The sequence below is a fragment of the Cebus imitator genome, unplaced genomic scaffold, assembly GCF_001604975.1.
Source record: "Cebus imitator isolate Cc_AM_T3 unplaced genomic scaffold, Cebus_imitator-1.0 Scaffold729, whole genome shotgun sequence".
Lineage (NCBI taxonomy): Eukaryota > Metazoa > Chordata > Mammalia > Primates > Cebidae > Cebus > Cebus imitator.
This window is the reverse complement of record NW_016108044.1, coordinates 311,953-335,162: the sequence shown is the minus strand read 5'-3', so window position 1 is coordinate 335,162 and position 23,210 is coordinate 311,953. Positions and strand designations below refer to the sequence as shown.

The following is a 23,210-nucleotide window of genomic DNA, read 5'->3' as shown; positions in this document are numbered from 1 at the left end:
AAAAAAAAAAAAAAAAAAAAAAGTGTAACATAAAGTTACAAGGCCTAGTCCCAGCTCGACTTTTTGTTTCCCTAGCTGAAATGGGAATGGCCGGGCGTGGTGACTCAGGCCTGTAATCCAAGCATTTTGGGAGGCCGAAGAGGGAGGATCGCTTGAGCCCAGGAGTTCGAGATTGAAGTGAGCTATGATCGCCCCACTGGACTCCAGCCTGAGCAACACAGCGAGACCCTATCTCTAATTTAGAAAAAAATAAAGTTGTAGCCGGGCACAGTGGTTCACGCCCGTAATCCCAGCACTTTCGGAGGCCTAGGCGGGAGGATCACCTGAGGTCAGGAGGTCCAGACCAGCCTGACCAATACGGAGAAACCGTCTCTACTAAAAATACAAAACAAGCCGGGCGTGGTGGCACATGCCTGTAATCTCAGCTACTCGGGAGGCTGAGGCAGGAGAATCCCTTGGACCCGGGAGGCGGAAGTTGCGGTGAACTGAGATCGCACCATTGTACTCCAGCCTGGGCAACAAGAGCCAAACTCCATCTCAAAAAGAATAAAAGTTGTCTAAATTTAAACATTTTTATAACATGAATTGGGAGGCGACTGGTCTAGGCTTTCTAACCGCCCAACATCACCTGCGGCTAAGCCCACAAACACTTCCGCTACTTCCAGCAGCCAACCGACTCCTCCTGCTCCTTCCCGATTTCAGACTTGGTAAGTGGTGCTGGGAACGCGAGGAGGGAGGGAGAGGAGCGTGTATGACGCCACATCCGGCGTGCGGCGGAATTGGCTTCCCTTTGCTTCCGCGGCGGGGCCGGAAGTAGAAGCGGCAGCGGCGGCGGCCCAAAGCGGAGGGAAGTAAGGAGGCAGGGAGCGCCCCATAACCGGAACCGGAGTCGCAGCGGCGGTAATAATGCGAGACCCCTCTAGGCCACCGTCCTTAGCGTGGACCGTGGGATTCGACGGGAGTTAGTGGGGTTCCGGCTAGGCCATGGGACTCTGGGGGGTCCCGGGGCTGATGTGAAGGGAGGCGGGGGTGGGGGGTGGGGCCGGGCTGGCCCTAGAATCGAGTTGTCCGCCCCGCGCCCCTCACGGACACTCTAATCCGCGGGCTTGTCTTGGCCTTTCCCAGGAGACCCCTGTGCGGTGCGGAGGGGGCGGTGGCCCCAACTCTAACCCGCGCCGGGGGGTGGGCCATGGCGGAGATTAGCGACCTGGACCGGCAGATCGAGCAGCTACGTCGCTGCGAGCTCATCAAGGAGAGCGAAGTCAAGGCCCTGTGCGCTAAGGCCAGGTGAGCCCGTTGGCCCTACGGAAGGGAGGCCAAGCCGCCGCCCAAGGGTTCTGGCCTGGGGCAAACCCAACTGAGAATTTTGGGCTTGCCCCTTCCTGGAAGCTTTCCCAGAGAGGAACAGGATGGGGCCGCTGCCCTCGAGGAAGAGCTAGCCTGCTGGGGGAAGACAGCTGGATAAAGACACTTAAAGTATTAGACGATGTGTTTCCAGTGGAGTAAGAGTGTTATGTAAAGTACTTAGGAAACTCAGGGAAACAAGCCCATCTGTCTGGGGGACAGAGCTTCTGGGGGTGAGTGGCGAACTGAGACAGGCCTCGAATAAGGAGTTGGTAAAAGAGTCAGCAACAAAACAAAGGTTTAAGACAGAAAAGTTAAAGACGCTGTGATTTATAAAAGTCTTAATTCCAACAACCACCCATAAAGGTTGGTGGTATTGTACTCATTTTACGGGTGAGGACTGTCATGTTCAAAGTTACCCACAAGTAAGGAGTGGAGTCTGAAGCCAGTTCTTAGTGTCCTGTCCTTTTTCAGGCCGTAATGCAAGAAGGTGGATTTGGATCACTCACGTTCAGGATGGGACCCTGAGAAATCGTAGCAAGTAAGCCAGGATAGAATTAAGCATGATAGGCAGGCCAGTTTAAAGTTCTGTGGGAAGTAGGATGACCTAAGGCTCCAGGCTTTGGAGTGTGAGATGGCTCTAGGTTTGAATCTGAACTCTGCCGCTTGCTAGCTGTGTTAGTGATCTTAAGGTGGCTTTACTTGTAAAGCAGACGTAATAGTACTGAATAAGATGGTCGTGAAGATTCAGTGAGTTGCTGCTTGAGATAAGTTTAGCACAGTGTCTTGGTGCAGCATACATGCTTGATAGTCACTAGGTGTTCTCTTTCTCTTGGATGAGGGCGACGATGAGATGGGCTAAAGCCGTCAGGGAAGGCTTCTGAATGGAGGTACACCTTGAAGGATGGAGATAATTTGGCTAGCTGACAGAGGCAGGGCCAGTGAGGGAAGGGCATTCCAAGCAGGACAAGTGTAGCAATGGAAGCCCTGAGAGTGATGAACAGTCGGGGGTTTAATTAATTACCTGCCTCCTCTGGGGAACTGTGTGATTGTGACTTCTACCAGGCTGGAGAATTGTGGCAGAAGAGCCCGCAGAATTACCCTATGTTTATTGAACTATACGCCCACTCTTGGCCTGGCCTTATACTGGCGAAAAAAGTCTATCCATCTCTTCCTCCCAGCAGTCCCACGAGGTTGGAATTATTTGCTCCATTTTACCGAACAGGAAACCATGACTCGTAGAGGCCTGGTGACTTGACTGAGGTCACCCACTGAGGACGTGGCAGAGCTCAGTTCTGAATCTGTGGCCCCCAGGCTCTTTGCTTGGCCCTGCCTCACAGACTCCCTGCAACCAGACAGGGCCTCTGAGGGGATCGTGAGCAGGGTGGGCCTCTTTTTCACCCCATCTGTGGCTGTTTTCTTTTGCCAGCTCAAGGAAACGTCCCTGACCAGACCTGCCCCATGGTGTTTTTAGTTGTCCCCTCTCCCTCAGTCCTGCTGGGCATTTTTTAGGAACTTAAACCTGTTGTCTGACACTATTCTTTTCCCCTGAAGTCTTATCTCCTGTGCAGGCCTGGGATCAGTGTGGTGGTGATGGTAGATAATGCTTGGATAGCATGCTGGAGTTTGCAGAATAGCAGGAGGTTATATATTCAGTCTCCATGGCTCCTCGCAAGCGCCTAAGAAGTAGGCATGACGGGGCTGAGTACTTAGTCCCATTTCGTGGAAGAAGAAACAGCCTCTGAGTAGATAATGTCGTGTCCAACGTCATGCAGCTAGTCGGAGGGGAAGTTAGTTGTGCATCCAGGTTTTTGACTGTGCTCTGTGGTCACTGAGAGCCAGGCAGAGGCATTTAGATTTTGATGTGGGGTGCGAGGCAGCAGGGAGCTGTGGAAGGCTAAGGGGTGGAGAGTCCTGCCCAGTTGAAACTGAGTGGAGCTAGGAGGTACTAGACCAAGGCCTGAGTTGGTCACTGTTGTCCCAGGCTCAGTTCTGAAGTGTGGCCAGCTCTTATACCTGGCCAAGGCCTCCTGAGGACCCACCAGAGACCCCGGCTGAGGCAGGTAGTGTCAGGAGCACCTGCTTGCCCACAGGGCACAGACATGCAGATGAAACCCACGGAAGCACAGAGGCCTGCAGTGTCTGAGCTGAAGTTGCTGCTACTAGAAATATTAGCACAGTAGAAGAGTTGAGCTTTTGAATCAGGTGGCCTTCAGTATGGATCTTTGCCTTGTCACCTAGAAGCACTATGACCCTGGTCAAGTCACTTTCTCATTTTTTGAAATGATAATGACAGCCAGGTGCCATGGCTTATGCCTGTAATCCCAGCACTTAGGAATGCCAAGGCAGGCGGATCACAAAGTCAGGAAATTGAGACCATCCTGACTAACATGGTGAAACCTTGTCTCTACTAAAAATACAAAAAATTAACGAGTGTGGTGGAACGTGCCTCTAGTCTGAGCTACTCGGGAGGCTGAGGCAGGAGAATCGCATGAACTCAGGAGGCGGAGGTTGCAATGAGCCAAGATCGTGCCACTGCACCCCAGCCTGGTGACAGAGCGAGACTCCATCTCAAAAAAAAAAAAGAAAAAAATTATAATGACATGCAGTTGAGAGTCTGGTGATCCGGGCACAGGACCTTCTGTGCTGGTAGCTGTTACTACAGGCAGGTCATGATAGGGCTGGTGACGTGCTGCAAGTGACAGAACTGGGACCGGAATCTGGGCCTGATTCCCAGGCCACGCTGGGGCCATGCTGGCACTGAAGGGGGCTTTGCTGAGAGCATGGGCCTTGCATGTGACCTTTCTAGGTTTCAGGTTTTCACTCAGGGTCTGCGGAAGGGGCTGGCATCAATTCTCAGGAAGTCCGGCTTCTGGATTCCAATGTAGCCACTCTCCAGTTTGGTGACCTTGATCCTGTCGCTTTTCTCTAAGCTTTGGTTTCTTTACTGTTACATGAGGCTGAAGAGAACCTCCCAGTCTGTTGGAAAGGTTACCATGAGCAGTTGACAAGGATGTTCAGCACAAGAAGCAGTGCAGGCACGAGAGCCTGGGTGCTGGTGTGGCCTCTTGCCAGTGCCGCCTCCCGTTGCCAGAAAGCCAGGGCAGACCTCCTTCATGCTGCCTGTGCCATACAGAGCAGGGAGCATAAGTGATTCTTGCTGTCCACTGAGCTCAGGAAATTCAGTCTAAGGGAAGAGATTGGCCGAAAGGCGGGGCAGCTAGGTGAGTTGGGCCTCCCACATCAGAGTATCTTTATAAAGAGTCAGACTCCAGAGCCAGGCTTCCCAGGTAAATCCCACCTGTGTAACTGGCACCAAGCCAGCCCCCTCCTGTGCTTCACTTTCTTCATCTGAGCACTGGTAATCCTCACAGTACTTGCCTACCAAGCTCTTAATAACATTCCTGGCACATGGTGTGAGCTCAAATGTCTACTGCTGCTATTATGCAAAATTTGGAAATAAAATGCTGCCTAGATTGGATGTCTGTAGACCGGGTGCAGTGGCTTGTGCCTGTAATCCCAGCACTTTGGGAGGCCAAGACGGGTGGATCATTTGAGGTCAGGAGTTCAAGACCAGCCTGGGCAACAGCGAAATTCCGTCTCTACTAAAAACGCAAAAATTAGCTGGGTGTCATCTCAAAAAAAAAAAAATGAGATGTCTGTAACTGACAAAGTGATTTCATCTCCTGCTCACTCAAGTAGAAGCAGACTGCACTGCAAGGAGAAGTATAAAATATTTAAGTCTTCACGGTCCATAAAGGTAATATTGAACACTTGGCAAAAGCAGGTAATTTTGAAGGCACATCCACCGGCGGGCCTGCCCTGGGCACTCGCCCTTGTGTCTGGACAGCCTGGGAGACTCTGCGATTGGTGGAGAGTGACTCAAATACTTGCCGAGGGCGCTGGGAGCAGGGAGCTCTGCTGTGGAGAGGATGGGAAGACCCGCCTCCCAGGAGCGAGTCCTAGATGTGGAAAAGGGAGCAGCAGCGGGGGTCAGGACTGGAAAAGTCCCAGCCTGCTCAGAAGGCCTTGAATGCTGGGATGAGAGCTTGGACTTTGTCCTTTTGGCAGCAGGGAGCCACAGAAAAGTGTTGCATGCTGGAGGGCCGTGGTCAGCCTGTTCTGGGGAGACTGTATGCTTCACTCTTGTCCCTTGGAGGTTCAAGGACTGCCTCATATCCTCCCCTCCCCCCCCAAAAAAGGTCAGGAATTGGGCTGGGCTGGCCTGGCTGTGGTGACCCTGGTCTTCTCCTGTCTCCAGAGAGATCTTGGTAGAGGAGAGCAACGTGCAGAGGGTGGACTCGCCAGTCACAGTGAGTACCTGCTATCCCTGCAGAGCCGGGCCTTGTCTTTTAGGCACATGGACTTTCCCCTTCATCTTGGGGGCTCCATAAGCCCACCCCTAAGCCCCTTTTATCTGTCCCCTTCGTCATCTTCAAGGGAGCAGTGCTATAAGATATGGGGGTTGCCAGGCATGGTGGCTCACACCTGTAATCTCAGCACTTGGGAGGGCAAGGTGGGCAGATCACTTGAAAGGAGTTTGCTGAAACCCCATTTCTACTAAAAATACAAAGGCCAGGTGCGGTGGCTCACACCTGTAATCCCAGCACTTTGGGAGGCCGAGGCGGGCAGATCACAAGGTTAGGAGTTCAAGACCAACCTGACCAACATGGTGAAACCCTGTGTCTACTAAAAATACAAAAATTAGCCAGGTGTGGGTATAATCCCAGCTACTTGGGAGGCTGAGGCAGAATCGCTTGAACCTGTGAGGCAGAGGTTGCAGTGAGCCAGGATTTCGCCACTACTCCAGTCTGGGCAACAGAGTGAGACTCTGTCTCAAAAACAAAAAAAATAAATAAAAATAAAAATACAAAAATTAGCTGGGCGTGGTGTTTCATGCGTGTAATCCCAGCTACTTGGGAGGCTAAGGCTGGAGAATCGCTTGAACCCGAGAGGTGGAGGTCGTGAGCCGATATCATGCCACTGCGTTCTAATTAAGCCTGTGTGACAGAGGGAGACACCATCTCAAAAAAAAAAGAAAGAAAGAAAGAAAAATGGGGGTTGTGGGAAAAGACCTTTGATTTGTTAGTGGAGACTCTTGGCCAGGACAGAAGGACTTATCTCCAGGGCTCTGCGTTAGTAATTTGATTCTGGATACCTTAAGGGGAGCAGAAAGCGGAGGGGGCCAGGACATACACCGGCAAGGACTTAGTTCTTCCCCACAGAATAGTTGGTACTCAGTGTGGGACGGTGGATGTGGTTCCAGACCTGGCCGACTTGGGTTGGGAGAGGAGAATTTTGGCTCTTGGAAGTAGAGGCGAAGCCAGGAGCGATAAAGCTCCCTAAAGCAATGGGTGTTTGGAGGGTAGCCCCTGGGAACTCCCATCACTTGAGTTCCAACCCCCCTTCCTGCTCCGCAGGTGTGCGGCGACATCCATGGACAATTCTATGACCTCAAAGAGCTGTTCAGAGTGAGTGTGTGGCCAACACTGAAATGTAACCGGGGGATGACTGGAAGACCCCTTTAATCAAGGGTGGAGGCCTTAATTTGGGGCACAGAGTTGGGGCAAGAGGCCCTGAGTTAGATGGGCGGTTGTGGAAGAAGGAACAGGTAGGGGATAGGGGACGGTTTAGGACTGGGAAAAACCTTCCACTTCCCCACAGGTGGGTGGCGACGTCCCTGAGACCAACTACCTCTTCATGGGGGACTTTGTGGACCGTGGCTTCTACAGTGTCGAAACGTTCCTCCTGCTGCTGGCACTTAAGGTGACAGTCCCTGGCTTCTGTACTCCAATGTGGGCCACGGCCAGTCCGTTCCACCTTCATCTCCTACCGTGACCAGCCCCACCTTGCAGCTGTGTCGCTGGTCATGGATTGCTTCTGCCTTTGGGGATGGTCAGAGATTTGGTGGCGGGGGAGGCCAGCAGAGCAGCATTCTGGGAGGGGCAGAGGCTCACTGTTGAGAATGTGCCGGGTGATTGATGCCACTGGTGGGAGAGGTGGTAGGGGTCAGATGACAAAGGGCTGTGTGCCTTGCTAAGGACTTGGTCTGTGTCTGGCAGGTGAAAGAGGAGCCATTAGGTTCATAGTTGATGGGGAACAGTCAGGTTTACATCTCTGGAAAGGGTCCTGTGGGCCTGGGAAGTGGTTGGTGCCACACGATTCAGGTGAGAGGAGCCAGAAGTGCGCTGGGCAGTGGTTGTGAGGATGGCATGAGGTCGGCAGGTGTGAGGAAGTTAGAGAGGGATGTGTGGAGGGATGGTCTAGATGCCAGCCCTGGCTTGGTGGCCACCCTCAGGTTCGATATCCTGACCGCATCACACTGATCCGGGGCAACCATGAGAGCCGCCAGATCACGCAGGTCTACGGCTTCTACGATGAGTGCCTGCGCAAGTATGGCTCGGTGACCGTGTGGCGCTACTGCACCGAGATCTTCGACTACCTCAGCCTGTCGGCCATCATTGATGGCAAGGTAGGCCAGCCCAGGGCTCCATGGGATGGGGAGAGGAGGGGGCTCCGGGCCTCAGCCCCGCCCTCTTTCCTTGCTCTCCCCTGTAGATCTTCTGTGTGCACGGGGGCCTCTCCCCCTCCATCCAGACCCTGGACCAGATCCGGACTATCGACCGAAAGCAAGAGGTGCCTCATGATGGGCCCATGTGTGACCTCCTCTGGTCTGACCCAGAAGGTGAGGGCATGTGGGCAGGGGCAAGCAGGGACAGCCAGGAGGGTTTGGGGAAGAGAGGGAGCAGGGGTAGCCTTCATTAGTGTCCATCTTCCACCTGCCAAATGGCTGGAACCCTGGAGGAGGAACAGGGAGGCCTGCCTGGCGGATGCTTTGAGTGCACAGTGGCTTGAGGCATGGCCCAGAGGGCTGTGGAGGACCAGATCATTGCTCCCCCAAGTGAAAGGGCCTTGGAACATGACAGCAGTTTCTTCAGAGGTCAGAACCCCAGAATGATAGCCACTTTGAGACCCTTTGTTTTGTGGGTTCTCCACTAGTGTGGAGCAGAGCTGAGATTTAAAATCAGGTCTGCTGAGGAGCAGTCCAGAGTTCCTGCTGTCGCACACAGCAGGGACAAACACACACACACACATACTCTTCTCCAGCACAAGCACACACATGTACACACACATGCACAGGCAGCCCCTGCTCCAGCACACACACACACGTATGCACACAAAGACCATATTATTTGCCAGTTATTATTTGGCAGGTAGCCTCTGCTCCAGCACACACACACTCACACGTACTCTGCTCCAGCACAAACACACATACATATGCGCACATGCAGCCTCTGCCCCAGCACACACACACACACATACATACACACACACAGGCAGCCTCTGCTCCAGCATAAACACACATATGTACACGCACATGCACATGCAGCCTCTTCCCCAGCACACACACATACATACATACACACACACAGGCAGCCTCTGCTGCAGCACACACACACACACACACACAGACACACGCAGCTGTTGCTCCACAGCCACTCCCTACTGCTCTGTGACAGCACAGAGTGCCCTTATGTCTCTGGGAGCACCGTTTTCACTCCCATAGGCTGTTGGGACAGGGAGTTGTATGATCACTGTGATTCGGAGGGGGCCCCAGCCATCGGTTCTTTCTTCTCTGGAGTTTATCTGCCCCTACCTTTGCTGTTCTGACCCCCACCATTCCCCAGACCATATTCAGGCCCCATGCTCTGGTCCCCTGGGCCTCTGGTGGACTTGGGGAGGGGCCAGGCTGCTCACCTCAAGGGGCAGCACTGGCAGCCAGAGAACCCTGAGGACATCCCTCTCCATCCCTCCCTTGCCCCATCAGACACCACAGGCTGGGGCGTGAGCCCCCGAGGGGCTGGCTACCTATTTGGCAGTGATGTGGTGGCCCAGTTCAACGCAGCCAATGACATTGACATGATCTGCCGTGCCCACCAACTGGTGATGGAAGGTTACAAGTGGCACTTCAACGAGACCGTGCTCACTGTGTGGTCAGCACCCAACTACTGCTACCGGTGAGCCGGCTGGGCCGGGCTGGGAGGGGCGGGCATCTGAGCTGAGCTGCTCCTGACCCTGCTGTCCTGCCTTCCAGCTGTGGGAACGTGGCAGCCATCTTGGAGCTGGACGAGCATCTCCAGAAAGATTTTATCATCTTTGAGGCTGCTCCCCAAGAGACACGGGGCATCCCCTCCAAGAAGCCTGTGGCGGACTACTTCCTGTGAGCCCCTGGCCCCTGCCCCCTCCAGCCCTTTTGGCCCTCGGACCACTGTGACTCTGCCTCTTCCCCAGACGGAGGCTGGGCATGGGGGGTGCTGTCTCCGGCTCTGCTCTCCCCCAAGAGGGTGCTTCGAGGGTGAGGACTTCTCTGGAGAGGCCTGGAGTCCTAGCTCCACGTTCCTCCTCTCCTCTCTCCCCACTTGAACCATGAAGTTTCCAATAATTTTTTTTTTCTTTTTTTCCTTCCTTTTTCTGTTTGTTTTTAGATAAACATTTTGAGAAAAAAAAAATGAAAAAAAATTCTAATAAAAGAAAAATGGTCTTTGGGTTTGTGCCAGACTTGGTTGGGATGTGCAGGGTTGCTGGCCTGGGACCTCGGGAGGACGTCAGGGCCTTGATTGCCTCAGGGCCCGGACCTGGCAGGAGGGCCAGGGTCAGGCCAGTCAGCTTGCCCAGGGCCTCCAGGGACTGCTGTCTGCTGGCTTCCCCAGTGCTAGGGAGAGGCTCGGTTCTCATGGCAGCCTTATCTTATTAATGACTGGCATCATGAGATTCTGATTTCTCCGAAGAGGAGATGGGCCCAGAGAACCGGTGGATTCTGTGCTAGGTCAGGCAGCTGGAAACGCAGGTTTAGATCTGGGCCCAGGTCTTCTAGCAAAGCCTTTGCTCACCCAGCCCCGCCCAGGGCCAAACACACGAGCCCAGTGTTTCCTGAGCACGGATGGCTTTTGAATTTTATTAACAAAAATACTCTGGTCCCAGAACAACAGACTGGTGTGGCCTGCACTGGTGGTGGGGGGGGCGGTGGGGACTGAGCCTCCCAGAGCCCATGGAGAGGCCTGGGAGGTGGGGATGCTGGTCTGTGGCCCCATTTGGCCAGGCAGAGTCCCTTCCATTCACACAGAGGTGATAGCCGGGAAGGGGAAGCTGGCCCCAGCTGGACTCCCAGCAGCCCTGGTTGGGCTTTGAAGCCAGAGGGGGGTGGGAGTGAAATCAAGGTGTGAAGTTGGGGGCTGGGGGGCATGCCCAAGGCAGCCATTTGGTGTGGGGGATGGGGCCAGTGGAGGTAAGGGGGCTCCAGGGCTGGGGGAAGGGAGCAGGAGGTTTATGATGGAGGCAGAGGGGCCCAGCATTGGCTCAGTACATGGGTTTGGAGCCCACATCCAGGTAGCCCCCAGGACCTGGGTATGGTAGAGGGAAGGGGCTCCCTTGGAGAAAGTGGGGGGCAAAGGGTGTCGCTGGCAGAGCCGCTGGGTACCCAGAGCCCCCTGGTCCAGGTGGCAGCTCCAGAAATGCAGCTGAGTGGGGGGCTGAGCGCCCAGAGTCTGGAGCCTCCAGGAAGCTGGAGCTCCTGACATGGAGAGAGGGATGTCAGGGCAGGGCAGAGGGACCCACAGCATCACCTGGTCCCCTGTCCCACTCACCTGGTGGGAAGGTGACTGGGAGCCCCGTGGAAAGCTGCAGGGTGCAGGAGGTAGGCCTCGGCACTAGGTCCACCGCACGGAGGCACCGGAACAGAGGTGGCTTCCCCAGGGGCTGGGGCCTGCTCTGGATCTGATTCACGAATGTCTCCACCCAGGGTGGAGTCGCAGGGACCACCTGGGGTTTCTGGGGAAAGGGAAGGGAGAGGTTGGGCTAGGCAGGATTGGTGTCTCAGGCCTGGCCCCATCGCCATCGGGACTACACTCACCTCCGCTCCCATAGGCCTCTGTAGCTGCTGGCTCTGGGCCCTGCAGTTTCCTCTTCACACGGGCGTCTCGCTCCCTGGGGAACAGTGGTGGTGGTGATGATGACGATGATGGCCATGGTCGTGGTAATAACAGTACTTACCCAGTGGCAGGCATTTCACCCTCCCAGGGACCCTGTCAGGTAGGGGTCATCATTATACCCATTTTACAGATGAAGAAACTGAAGGCCAGAAAAATAAGTAGAAAGTGGCAGAGCTGGGATTTACTTCCTGCTTAAGCTTGTCCATGCTTTCCTATTGCGTTTAGTATCAATGGAAACTCCTTCCCAGCAACAAGACCAGGGCACGGTCTCACCCAGCTTATCTTTCTGCCCCATCTCCACTCTCAGCCTCTTTGGAACCCTCTTCTGTCCGCTCTTCACCTGCTAAACCTTTTTTCTTTTTTTTTTTAATTTTTGAGACGGAGTCTCCCTCTGTTGCCCAAATTGGAGTGTAACCTCCGCCCCCTGGGTTCAAGCAATTCTCCTGTCTCAGCCTCCCAAGTAGCCTGGGATTACAGGCACCAGCCACCATGCCCGGCTAATTTTTTTTGTTGTTGTTGTTTTTAGGAGTTTCATCATGTTAGGCTAGTCTCTAACTCCTGACCTCAGGTGATCCACCTGCCTCGCCCTCCCAAAGTGTTGGGATTACAGGCGTGAGCCACCATGCCTGGTTTTCTTGTCATTTTAAAAATTTGAGGTGGGGTTTTACTCTGTTGCCCAGGCTGGAATGCAGTGGCACAATCACAGGTCACTGCAGCTTCCAACTCCTGAGCTCAAGTGATCCATCTCAGCCTCCCAAAGCACTGGGACTACAGCCATAAACCACAAAACCCATCCTTGTCTCAGTGCAAGCACAAGTTCCTCAAGGAAGTCCTCCCTGACCTCTTGAGAGCACACACCCCACCCTCATAACATGTCACAATTCTGCTTTTGCATTTGATGGAGTGACTCCTTGGTTCATGTCTGTCCCTTAAGCTCCTTGAGGGCAGGAGCCAGCTCTGAGGGGCTGCACTTAGAACAGTCCCCACGACCTTACTGAACCTTTACTGTTCAACATAACCTGGCTTTCCATCCCCTGTCTGACTCCACTCACTCCACTACAGCCATGCTGCAGGCACAGTCCCACCACAGGGCCTTTGCACATGCTGTTCCCACTCCCTAGTGTGCTCTGCCATATACCCACCTGGCTCCCTCTTGTACTTCCTTCAGCTCTTTTTCTTAAGTGTCCTCTTACCACTGAGGCCTTTCCAGGCCTCTAATACCTCACCCCAGTCCTTCCTATGCTTCCCTGATTTATTTCTCTTTCTTTTCTTTCTTTCTTTCTTTTTTTTTTTTTTTTTTGAGACAAAATTTCGATCTTGTTGCCCAGGCTGGAGTGCAATGGCACTTGACTCACTGCAACCTCCATGTCCTGAGTTCAAGCAATTCTCCTGCCTTAGCCTCCTGAATAGCTGGGATTACAGGCATGCACCACCACGGCTGGCTAATTTTTGTATTATTAGTAGAGACAGGGTTTCACCATGTTGGCCAGGCTGGTCTCGAACTCCTGACCTCAGCTGATCCACCCGCCTTGGCCTCCCAGAGTGCTGGTATTATAGGCATGAGTCACCACACCTGGTCTCTCCTCTCTTTAGCTTCCTAACAAACAGACCACATTTGATTTATTTCTCTTGTCTGCTTGTCTGCTCTCTCCACTAGAATGTCAGTTCCATGAGGGCAGGGGCTTTGGTTTGCTTTGATTTATTTCCAGTGCCTGGAACTGTCCCTGGCACAAAGCAGGTACTAAATAAGTATTTGCTGAGTCAGAGAATGAATGTTTTTACTTACCACTGCATGCCTGATGTCCAGCACAGTGCCTGGCACACCATGAGCGATTAATAAACATTTGTTGAATGCATGAACGAGCGAATGAATAATGCCCACCTCTTACAGTTTCTGCCGTTCTCCCGGAAGCCTTTGGCAAAGGGATTGGCTGCAATCTTCAGTTGTGTGATCTGGGAGCACACGTCCAGGGTCAAAGCTCCTGTGGCCTGGGCAGGGTGCCACCACCCCCTCCAGCAGGGGCACTCACCCGTGGGTTCTGGTAGGCTGTCACAGAGATGAATGTGGTCTCAGGGAAGCGGAAGGAGGCCATACCTCCCCAGTGCTGGCTGCAGAGCTGGGCTGCTCGAACCAGGTGTATGCGGGGCTGGTACTTGTGCATGGAGTGCAGGATCAGCTGGGAGGGAAGAAATGGGAATGATTCCCTGCCCCGTGCCTCAGCCTTGACCTCCCTTCTAGCACCCCTATCCCCTATCCTGGAGTCCCAGCCTGGGCCTCACGTGGCCGTGGGGGTCCAGCGTGCTGTTGGTGAGCTTGACACGATGGAAGGACACAGGCTGCCGCATCCAATGGGCACCCGTGGCAGGAGAGTCGGGGTGAATATAGACTCGGTCAGGCAGGCGGGGCTCTGCCTTGCCACTGGGCTCCCAGCGCCGGCCCTGCCAGCGGTAGCGAGCCCCGTCCACCGGAACCACGTCCAGAAGAAACAGGTAGCGGGCCTCTGGGTCCAGGCCGGTGACTGACACTCGGCAGGCAGGGAACATGCGCCTGTGCAAGGGAGGGAACAGGAGAGGCCTGGAGCTACCCACTGGCCAGGGGTGAGCCCAGCACCACCAACAGGACATAGCAGTAGGCTCCCCAGGGCTGTCAGATAAACATCCAGGGCAGTGGAATTAGAACCCAAAGGGCAGGCTGGAGGCATTGGCTCACACCTCTAATCCCAACACGTTGGGAGGCCAAGGTGGGAGGATCTGTTAGCCCAGGAGTTCAAGACCAGCCTGGGCAATGTAGCAAGACCCCATCTCTACAAAAAATTAAAAAATCAGGCATTGTGGTGCACACTGATAGTCGCAGCTCCTCTAGAGGAGGCTGAGGCAGGAGGGTCACTTGAGTCTGGGAGGACAAGACTACAGTGAGCCATGATTGCACTACTGCACTCCAGCCTGGGCAACAAGGCAAGATCCTGTCTCTAAAAAATGAAAAAAGGCCTAGGTGCAGTGGTTCATGCCTGTAATCCCAGCACTTTGGGAGGCCAAAGTGAGAGGATCAAGAGGTCAGAAGTTTCAGACCAGCCTGGCCATATGGTAAAACCCCTCTCTGCTAAAAATACAAAAATTAGCCGGGCGCGGTGGCTCAAGCCTGTAATCCCAGCACTTTGGGAGGCCGAGGCGGGTGGATCACAAGGTCAAGAGATCGAGACCATCCTGGTCAACATGGTGAAACCCCGTCTCTACTAAAACTACAAAAAATCAGCTGGGCATGGTGGCATGTGCCTGTAATCCCAGCTATTCGGGAGGCTGAGGCAGGAGAATTGCCTGAACCCAGGAGGCGGAGGTTGCGGTGAGCCGAGATCGCGCCATTGCACTCCAGCCTGGGTAGCAAGAGTGAAACTCCGTCTCAAAAAAAAAAAAAAAAAAAAAAAAAAAAATACAAAAATTAGCTGGACACGGTGGCATATGCCTGTAATCCCAGCTACTCGGGAGGCTAAGGCAGGAGAATCGCCTGAACCTTGGAAGTGGAGGTTGGGGTGAGCAGAGATCACACCACTGCACTCCAGCCTGGGCAACAGTCTCAAAAAAAAACAGTAATAATAATAAAGGAAAAAAGAACCCAGAGGGCAGAATCTTAGAGCTGGAAGGTTTTCTTGTCTCATTTTACATTTGGGGAAACAGGACAGATGGGTTAGGTGTTCTGTCACACAGCAGGTTAGGAACAGAGCCGTGATTCCTACCCCTCAAAGCCTATTTACAGAAACAGGGGTGACTAACTTTTCTCCCTGAAATATTGCCAGGAGCTTCATGTCCCCACCTTCCTCTCCTCCCCTGATCTCCAACACCAGAATCTGCAGCTTTTATATGAACTTGCTTCAGAAAAAAATATGCTGCCTGCAGTAGGGCTGAGGACTTTCCATCCTAGGGCTCGAGCTCCTGCCCTAGATGAAGGTCTCGACTCAGGCCACACACTGACCACATCCCTGCCTTTAGGGTGATCCTGAACCTAGTCATACACTGACTCCTATTCAAGGTACATACTGACCCTGAACCTAGTCATATACTGACTCCTATTCATGGTGCATACTGACCCTGAACCTAGTCATATACTGACTCCTACTCAAATCGCCAGACTTCCCTGATGCTGGTCACTGGGCTGGCCCTTGACCCCCTGTCCTTGTCTGAATGCTGATCTAGGCCACACACTAACCTATAACCCAGCGGGACTTCCTGACCCTGCCCCAGACTGACCTATGACCCTTGCCATAGATTGGTCCCTAAACTCAGCCACAGACTCCACAGACTGACCCTTGACCCTTGTCACAGAATGATTCCAGATTCCAACCACAGAGTGCCCCCTGCCCCCAGGCCATAGATTCTAAGCCTAGGCAGAGCTCTACCCCCTTAGAGAACCTCCCAGACCTATCCCCCTCCCCAGGGACTCTGCCTTTCCCAAGAGACCCCCCACCAGAAACACAGACCCTGGCCAGCCCCTCACCTCCCAGCTTTGGTGATGATCATTTCTGTTCCCACAGAGCTGAACTCCTTCCATAGCTCCCGGTTCTCCAGGATGAGGCTGACCCCAGGGAGGGAATGGAGGGCCTCTGGAGCTGTTGGGGCCGGCTCTGTGCCCATGGCAGGGGGCAGAAGGGGCAGAGGTGGGGGAGCGGCCAGGGTGCGGGGAGCAGCCTCCATCCCGGAGAGGAAGCAATCCAGTTTGGGGGTGTCCAGGTCTGGAAGTCGGGGAAGAATGAGGAACCAGCTGAGGGCTACAGTGCCCCCATTCTCCTACCCAGGAGCTGGTCCCAAGGCTCACCAGGGTAGCGGTAGCCCTCAGCTAGGGCAGGTGGGAAGCTGGAGTCCGCCCCGGGTTGGGGGGGCCCAAAGCGGTAGCCGGCCCCCAGGGACGGGTACAACTCTCGTGGATGGTACATGTTGTAGTTCCGTCTGGCCTCAGGTCCCGCCGCCTAGAGCCCCCGGTGCTGTGAGATGCCCCCTTTATAGCTCACAGCTCAGACCCAGGATCGCAGCCCCTCCCCTCTTTGGGGCCCTGGAGTTGGGCTGGGGTGGAGACCCCTGGGGCCTCGAAGGGGTCCGAGAGGGGGCCGGATACCTGGGTACGGTTCCCTCCTCCCCTCCCTCCCCACCCCGGGCGGCTTCATTAGCCTCGACCCCCTGCCCCCTCATTACATAATTAACTCCTCGGCCTGATTGATCCCCGGGGCTCGGACAGGGACGCAGTTTGGCGCTTCCGGCCAGCTGGTCCCCGTTCCCACGGTGGGGAGCCCAGCCTAAGGATAAGCTGGGGGGCGGGGCCTGGAACCTGGACGGAGCCTGGAGTCCCAGGGCACACCTTGGCGCCCCAGACCTTCTGGCAGGTGACCGCCCTCCGTCCCCCCTCACTTGGAGGACAGGCCCTGGAGGGAAGCAGCATGACCAGAAGGAAACTGCAGGCTGGAGGGACGTGGCCTAAACTGATTTCACAGGGCACTCGGGGCCGCGAGGAGGCCGCAGCCGAGGCCCTAGTCCCGGAGTCCTCCCTGGTCCCCATGCTAAAAAAAAAAACAACTCCACCCTGGGCCAAGCCTCAAAAGTTCAGAGGCGCACACAGTCCGACAGCTTCTGACGCCTCGCGCCAGGGTTTCCCAGAAGGTCCCGCTCTGAGCAACCCTCGGAACTACACTTCCCGGCAGGCACAGCGCCCGAAGGAGCCGGACGGACCACGCGGGGGCCGCTGGAAGTTGTAGTCCGGCCGCGAGGGTCTGCGGGGCCGGCGGCGCGGTTGCCTCCCGGGGTCGCTGCCCTTAGGCGGAGGCCAAACGCTGCATCCGAGCAGACGCAGACCAGCCACGGTCAAGGCGTAGGCAGCCAGAGTGGGCTCAAGACCTCCGTCGACAGTGAGACCGTCCCGGTTCCTGGAGCCCCAGCTTGGACAGCCGTACCTACCCCATTCCCCGCCGGGGCTCAGAACCGCACAGGTCTATAGGGGCAGAAATCTCGGCTTGTATTCCCCCTTCCCAGAATCCACGCGAGCCTGGGCTGTCTCCACTCCATTGTTTTATTATGTACAAACGCTACAGAACGAGGGGGACAGACACGCGTGGGGTAAGAGGGGCCTGGTGGGAGGAGAAGTTCACAGAGCAGACGGTGCACTGGGACCAGGGGAGCAGCACACAGGCCATATCTATAGGGCAGGCGGGGCAGGAAGGGGTTAAAAACGAGATCCAAGCCAGCCAGATCGCAGGAGGTGCGGGGGCGTCGTCCCCCTTCTGATGTCCCACCAAGGTCACAGTGCATGCAATAAAATATATGTACAGGAGCCGGATCCGTCCTCTGCAGGGGCCCTGAGGGTCCAGAGCTCCCTTCGGGCAGAGGGAAGCCGGTGGCGCTCCCTGGCGGCCAGGCCGGGCTGGAGCCACATGCGTCGGGGAGCTGGGGTCAGTCCCAGCCGTTGTCTTTGATCATGTGGTTGAGTTCAATGATGTACTTCCCCTCTTTGTACTTCTGGCTGCTCTCAAAGGCCTGTTCCTAAAAGGAGGGGCGGGACTGTCATCCCCGGAGCAACAGTCTCACCACAAGGCACAGGGGTTGGAGAGTGGACATGAGTGGCCCCATTTTACATATGAGGAAACTGTGGACCGGAGGGGCATGGCTGTGTTTCTCATAGGTAGAACAGAACTTCCTGACTCGAAGGTACTTTTTAAGTACTAATGATGGCTCCAACAGAGAAGACAGGGAAGTGGCTAAAAGATTTCTCAGTTCAGAGTTTGCATACTGGTGGCTTCATGGCCATTTTGGTCTATAACATACGTTATGTTTGGACAGCAGAGGGTTTAATAAAAATAATTTAAAGTATTAAAATACAGGCAGGCCAGGCTGGGTACGGTGGCTCATGCTTGTAATCCCAACACTTTGGGAGGCCAAGGCAGGTGGATCACCTGAGGTCGGGAGTTTGAGACCAGCCTGACCAACATGGAGAAACCCTGTCTCTATTAAAAATACAAAATTAGCTAGGCGTGGTGGCACATGCCTGTAATCCCAGCTACTCGGGAGGCTGAGGCAGGAGAATCACTTGAACCCAGGAGGCAGAGGTTGCGGTGAGCCGAGATCACGCCATTGCACTCCAGCTTGGGCAACAAGAGCGAAACTCCGTCTCAAAAAAAAATTAATAATATATATATATATACACACACACATATATATGCAGGCTTTGCTCACTCCAGTTTGCCCCAGCCTACCCCCAACCCCCAGCCCCTCGAATCTATGCTGCCCTTTACACATCTACAGTATCTGCTTGGCCTTGCAGGCACTTGAGTTTTTGACCTCTGGTCTAGGCCAGCTCTTTATTTGATAGAAGTCCAGAGTGGCCAAGCCACCTGTCCAGAGACAGAGCCAATCTGTGGCAGGGTCAGTGGTAAGCTCAGGTCAGGGCTGGCTGGCTGGCTCTGCCTGGGACATCCACCTCACAGAGGCACCTCAGCTCCAAGTGACGCCTGAAGAATCCTGTCCCTTGCAATGTCCCAAAAGCATCTTCATTTGCCACATCTAATCTGATCCCTGTAACAATCCTGGGTGCTAGGCAGTGGCTTTATCTTCCACTGACAGATAAGGAACTGAGACTCAGGGTAGTGAAATCAGACCCTGGACAGCAGCAGTGGCAGCGAGGGCTACAGAAAGGGAGACTGGTGAATCCAAGCCCAAGGTTGTTGTGGAGTCTGGGGCAATTTTTCTGATCCTCTGAATGACAATATAAGCTGGTGGCCAAGGGTTTGGAGTGAAAAAAAAAAAAAAATCAACCAACACGGATTGTGGTCCCTATTCTGTTACTTACCAGTTGTGTGATCTTGGCCAAGTTACCTAACATCTCTGGGCCTCCCTGTCTTCTTCTGTAGAGATAATAATAGCTTCTACCTACAGGATCGCTGCAATGATTGAATGAAATAATAGATGCCAAGCACACAACAGTGCACGGCACATAAGCATTCAATAAATGGTGACTCTGATGATATCCTTACTCTCAAACGGGGATGCAAGTGCCTGGGAGAGGAGGGATGGGTTAAGAGAAAAATTTCACAGCCCTTGCAGGGTGCGAGAGAAGAGAACGTGGTCAGAGATGAAAAGATCGTCTAACTTGTGTGAGCTGGGCCTATGCAATCTGAAAGGTTATCGGATGACTGCTTGTCAGGAGGAGGTGTTGGAAGGTCAGATCAAAGGCTGGCCTGGGGTCAAAGGTGGCTGACTCACATATTTCCAGCCCAAAGTGGTCTTGCAGTTCTCGCAGTGGATGTCGGCAACAGCATGGAGGCCGGTCAGCAGCACCCGCTCCTCGGCTGGCCCGCAGCCCACGTTCACCCTGTGGGGACATAGGGCAGTCCCAGGGAGGGTCCTGACATCACAGGGCCCCCCTCAAGCACTATGCCTGTCCTGAGCATCCAAGAGAGGATGCTCACAGCTTCCTGCCTGCACCGGGGAATTCTGGGAGTCTCAACAGGATGCCAGGGGTCACAGGTCACAACAGAGGTCAGGGAAAGCAAGAAGGGAGGCCAGATACTCACACAGAGTTGAAGAGGTAGGCACGCCCCTGACTGCCCTGGAAGGACTAAAGAGTGGGGGGTGGGAAGAGAGGAAGGGGTCAGGGCTGCTGGTGGGGAGCTGCCAGGCAGCCCCTATAACTTCCAGCCCCACTGTGGCCTGGTTGGTTACCTTGGAGATGAGGTCGTCGTGGTTGGCCAGGTGAGCGCGGCAGTGGGCACAGCTATACCTCCGGTGACAATCATCCAAATAGGCCTGAAACGTCTTGGGCTTTGAAATCCGCACCATGGCGGGGGCCGGGGGCAGTGGCCCCACGCGGGGAGCGGCCCACGGGGAGCAGAGGGATCCCAGTGCCTGCCAGGGAGGGAGTAGGTGGGCTGTCAGGACCTGGGCCACACACATGCAAGGCACTCCCAGAGCCGTGGGGACTCGCTCTGTCACACTCGGCTGCTCTCTCCTTTCCCCAGAGGCAGCAGCCTCTCCAGGGACCAGAGGCTCTTGGTTTTGACTCAGTGAGGAGGCCTCAGGTTGCATCAATGGGGAAACTGAGGCTCGGAGGAGCCCAGTGTGAGTCACCCGCTTGCTTCCTGCCTCAACCTTGCTGACCTGGCACTGAAGCTGGAGAAAGGGGCTTTGGAGGGGCTGGGCTGTCAGTTCCCAGTTTCAGGGGAGCATAGGCGGGTTGGCATTGGTTGGTCCTTGCAACCTCATCTGGAGGGCAGTGGGGGTTCTCTGGGGGTTTAGGGGGTTCATAGGCGGGAGGGTCCCCCACCTGGAGGGGGCGGGAGGCTTCGCAGTGAGGGTGGAGGGTCACCTAGGAGGGGAGGGGCTCTCACCTGCGGGCGCCGAGGCCTCCTCTACACCCAGGGGCTCTTACCTGCGTCGCGGAGCCTTACCTGGACCCCGGGGCTCACCTGGGGCGCGGGGGTGGGGGCGGGCGCCGGGGGCGGGGGCGCGGGGCGACGCGCAGCCCTGACGGCGCGGGCCTCACCTCGCCTGGGCGCGCGGGGCCCGGTCCGCCGGGGTGGGCTGGCCTGGGAGTGGGGGGCGCTCCTGGCGGGCGCCGTCCCCCCCGGCCCGGGTTCGCAGGCGCCTGGACTTGTTTACACCGAGCCCAGCTGCTGCCGCCGCTGCGGCGGGAGGGGGAGGGGACCCGCCTCCCGTCCCGGCGGCCGCCGTGGCCAATGGGCGCGCCGCATGCAAATGAGGGGGCGCGTCACTCGGCCGCCGGCGCAGGTCCTGGCTGCCCCTCCCCCGCCGCCCGCACCCGCCGGCCCGGAAATGCGGCGGCGGCCCGCGCGTCCCGGGCCTGCTAGCATTCCTGCTCGCGGTCCGCGCCGGGGCGGGGTCGGAGGGTCTAGGCCGGGCGCGGGGCGGAGAAAGGGATGGCGCTGGGACGCACGCCCGGGGGAGTAGAGTCATAATGACCCGCGTTTGCCCGCCGCCCAAGCCCTGCTCAATCCCCGCATCAATCCGGTGAGGCCGTTTCTCCCGTTGGTTCCTCTGTTCCGGGGGCTGAGGCCCAGGGAGGTCTCGCGGCTCCCCAGGTTATCCAGCTGGTACGGGGCGAAGCTGGAATTCTCAGGGTGGGCCCATTCCACGGCCTTTGCCAGAGCGCCAGGGACACACTCAGTTCACCTCTTAGCAGGGAAGGGCCAGAGGGGTGCATCCCCCCTGGCAGCCAGAGCCTCGAACCAGGCAATTCCTACATCACTTCCCTCCAGGCACCCCTCCGATGCCCCTGTCTTCCAGGCTGGGTTAGATCTGATCTCAGGGCACGTGTGTTTCAACACGCTTCTGCAGTTCTTACCCTTGTCTTTCTCACTGCAGTGGGCCCGGCCTGGCCTAGAGGAGGCGCTCAATAAGTGTCTGTGAAATGTGAATGTGTAGTTCATTCAATGAATGTGGCCCTGGGGCTGGAGAGGGCACAGGCGTTCTGGGAGCTTCTGGAGAAGGAGACCTGGGAGGAGAAGGTTGGAATGGCGGAGGCAGCAGAGGGGCTGGGTGAACTCAGCTGTTCCACCAAGGCCCATCCTCTGCAGCACGAGGAGGAAGCTCACAGGGCAAGACATGGGAGAGATCAAGCCCCCTGCCCTGTGCCTGGGCTGTTGATGGCCTCAGGAAAATGGAACGATTATCTGTCGCTGTCAAGTGGCTGGGGGCCAGGACACCTGGGTTGGCAGTGAGGGGACATTCCTGAGGAGAGTGGAGGCCAGGTTGACACAGGGTGTGCTAGGATGACGGGAATGTAGTGGAACCAGTGGGTCAGGCTCCTGAGAGCCCCAGGCTCCAGCCTCAGGGCTGGCCTGTTCCCTCCTAAGCTGCCATCTTGACATCTTCAGGACCCACCCCTCTACTCCTCACTCTCAGCACAACGATGTGATCCAAAGGCAAATATTTATTTTTCAGGAAGAGAAACAGGAGAGGGTGAGGCCTCTGGACTTAGGAGGTCCGGGCAGCTGGTTCATGGTTGTCCAGGTAGTGCCTCAGAGCTGTGGGGTAATCCGTCATGACGCCAGAGGCTCCCACGCTGAAGGCGGCTTCAAAATCTGACTCATCATTAAGGCACCAAAAGACCACCTGAGCAGGGAGGGAGGGGGCTTGAAGTTTCTGAACAATTTTACATCTAGACCTGCCTCCTCCTCTATGGAGACCTCCCAGCAGCAGTACGCTGGGGCTGATTGTTAAATTCTCAGGAATTTTGCAAAGTGGTTATTAAACCCAGCCATTATTAAAAATTAAATCATAGCCTGGGTACCATGGCTCATGCCTGTAATTTCAACACTTGGGGAAGCTGAGGCAGGAGTTGAGGCCAGGTGTTTGAGATCAGCAAGTAAGACCCCCTCTCTACAAAACACGTTTTAAAAATTAGCCAGATGTGGTGGTGTGCGCCTGTGCTCCCAGCTACTTGGAAGGTGAGAGAATTGCTTGAGCCCAGGACTTTGAGGCTGCAGTGAGCTATGGTTGCGCCACTGTACTCCAGCCTGGGCAACAGAGCAAGACCTCATCTCAAAAAATAATAAATAAATTATATAAACATAATTAAATGAATTATTAAAACAACAGTGGCTGGGGTGGTGGTTCACACCTGTAATTCCAGCACTTTGGGAGGCCGAGGCAGGTGGATCAGCTAAGATTAGGAGTTCGAGACCAGCCTGGCCAACATGGTGAAATCCATCTCTACTAAAAATACAAAAATTAGCCGGGCGTGGTGGTGGGTGCCTGTAATCCTAGATACTTGGGAGGCTGAGGCAGGAGAATCACTTGAACCCAGGAGGTGGAGGTTGCAGTGAGCCAAGATTGTGCCACTGGACTCCAGCCTGGGTGACAGATCGAGACTGTGTCTCAAAAAAA

General features: G+C 55.3%; 5 protein-coding genes across 8 annotated transcripts in view; 2 read left to right on the top strand and 3 right to left on the bottom strand.

The window, feature by feature from the left end:
• The window catches only part of ALDOA (aldolase, fructose-bisphosphate A), a 10,042-nt gene extending 9,119 nt beyond the window's left edge, over positions 1-923 (top strand). Inside the window, exon 9 of the mRNA XM_037735108.1 lies at positions 818-923. Within this exon, the coding sequence (XP_037591036.1) occupies positions 818-923 (106 nt within the window). The remainder of the gene's footprint in view (positions 1-817) is intronic.
• Positions 780-9,885, top strand: PPP4C (protein phosphatase 4 catalytic subunit). Of its 2 annotated transcripts, none has more exons than XM_017519203.2 (9): positions 780-900; positions 1,126-1,287; positions 5,606-5,657; positions 6,765-6,815; positions 7,009-7,110; positions 7,643-7,816; positions 7,903-8,029; positions 9,173-9,362; positions 9,440-9,885. In XM_017519203.2, exons 2-9 carry the CDS (start codon positions 1,190-1,192, stop codon positions 9,567-9,569), a joined length of 924 nt encoding a protein of 307 aa, XP_017374692.1. In that variant the 5' UTR covers positions 780-900; positions 1,126-1,189; the 3' UTR covers positions 9,570-9,885. The 2 variants fall into 2 exon arrangements, with proteins under 2 accessions (XP_017374692.1, XP_017374695.1); XM_017519206.2 differs by having other exon boundaries at positions 812-900; positions 5,547-5,657.
• Positions 9,886-10,271: 386 nt separating this feature from the next.
• Positions 10,272-17,230, bottom strand: TBX6 (T-box transcription factor 6). Its single transcript, XM_017519199.2, has 8 exons — positions 16,141-17,230; positions 15,823-16,057; positions 13,614-13,881; positions 13,364-13,510; positions 13,216-13,286; positions 11,255-11,328; positions 10,989-11,172; positions 10,272-10,915 (listed from the first exon to the last, which is right to left on the bottom strand). The coding sequence occupies exons 1-8, from the start codon at positions 16,256-16,258 to the stop codon at positions 10,702-10,704; spliced, it is 1,311 nt and encodes a 436-aa protein (XP_017374688.1). The 5' UTR covers positions 16,259-17,230; the 3' UTR covers positions 10,272-10,701.
• Positions 17,231-17,364: 134 nt separating this feature from the next.
• YPEL3 (yippee like 3) lies at positions 17,365-20,988 on the bottom strand. Of its 2 annotated transcripts, XM_017519213.2 has the most exons (5): positions 20,848-20,988; positions 20,028-20,210; positions 19,880-19,923; positions 19,569-19,677; positions 17,365-17,852 (listed from the first exon to the last, which is right to left on the bottom strand). In XM_017519213.2, the coding sequence occupies exons 2-5, from the start codon at positions 20,142-20,144 to the stop codon at positions 17,763-17,765; spliced, it is 360 nt and encodes a 119-aa protein (XP_017374702.1). In that variant the 5' UTR covers positions 20,145-20,210; positions 20,848-20,988; the 3' UTR covers positions 17,365-17,762. The 2 variants fall into 2 exon arrangements, with proteins under 2 accessions (XP_017374702.1, XP_017374701.1); XM_017519212.2 differs by having other exon boundaries at positions 20,028-20,963.
• Positions 17,365-23,210, bottom strand: part of GDPD3 (glycerophosphodiester phosphodiesterase domain containing 3) — a 13,538-nt gene continuing 7,692 nt past the window's right edge. The window contains exons 10-15 of one of the 2 annotated variants that reach the window (XM_017519202.2): positions 20,848-22,436; positions 20,028-20,111; positions 19,880-19,923; positions 19,569-19,677; positions 19,156-19,246; positions 17,365-17,852 (exon numbers count right to left, since the gene is read on the bottom strand). In XM_017519202.2, coding sequence (XP_017374691.1) covers positions 22,299-22,436 — 138 coding nt within the window. In that variant the 3' untranslated portion in view covers positions 17,365-17,852; positions 19,156-19,246; positions 19,569-19,677; ... (1 more) ...; positions 20,028-20,111; positions 20,848-22,298. Of the gene's footprint in view, positions 17,853-19,155; positions 19,247-19,568; positions 19,678-19,879; positions 19,924-20,027; positions 20,112-20,847; positions 22,437-23,210 lie in introns of those variants that run through there. The other variant, XM_037735132.1, reaches the window with a different exon arrangement.

Excerpts from the sequence above, each read along its gene's own strand:
- TBX6 (XM_017519199.2), bottom strand. The coding sequence starts at position 16,258 with ATGTACCATCCACGAGAGTTGTACCCGTCCCTGGGGGCCGGCTACCGC. Across the intron at positions 13,511-13,613 it reads CGCTGGACCCCCACGGCCAC|CTGATCCTGCACTCCATGCA; the intron begins GTGAGGCCCAGG and ends CTTCCCTCCCAG. Across the intron at positions 13,287-13,363 it reads CAGCCTACCAGAACCCACGG|ATCACACAACTGAAGATTGC; the intron begins GTGAGTGCCCCT and ends GTGTGCTCCCAG.
- YPEL3 (XM_017519212.2), bottom strand. The coding sequence starts at position 20,390 with ATGCAACCTGAGGCCTCCTCACTGAGTCAAAACCAAGAGCCTCTGGTC. Across the intron at positions 19,924-20,027 it reads ACGACGACCTCATCTCCAAG|TCCTTCCAGGGCAGTCAGGG; the intron begins GTAACCAACCAG and ends CCCACTCTTTAG. Across the intron at positions 19,678-19,879 it reads GCCTACCTCTTCAACTCTGT|GGTGAACGTGGGCTGCGGGC; the intron begins GTGAGTATCTGG and ends ATGTCCCCACAG.
- PPP4C (XM_017519203.2), top strand. The coding sequence starts at position 1,190 with ATGGCGGAGATTAGCGACCTGGACCGGCAGATCGAGCAGCTACGTCGC. Across the intron at positions 6,816-7,008 it reads ACCTCAAAGAGCTGTTCAGA|GTGGGTGGCGACGTCCCTGA; the intron begins GTGAGTGTGTGG and ends ACTTCCCCACAG. Across the intron at positions 7,817-7,902 it reads CGGCCATCATTGATGGCAAG|ATCTTCTGTGTGCACGGGGG; the intron begins GTAGGCCAGCCC and ends TCTCCCCTGTAG.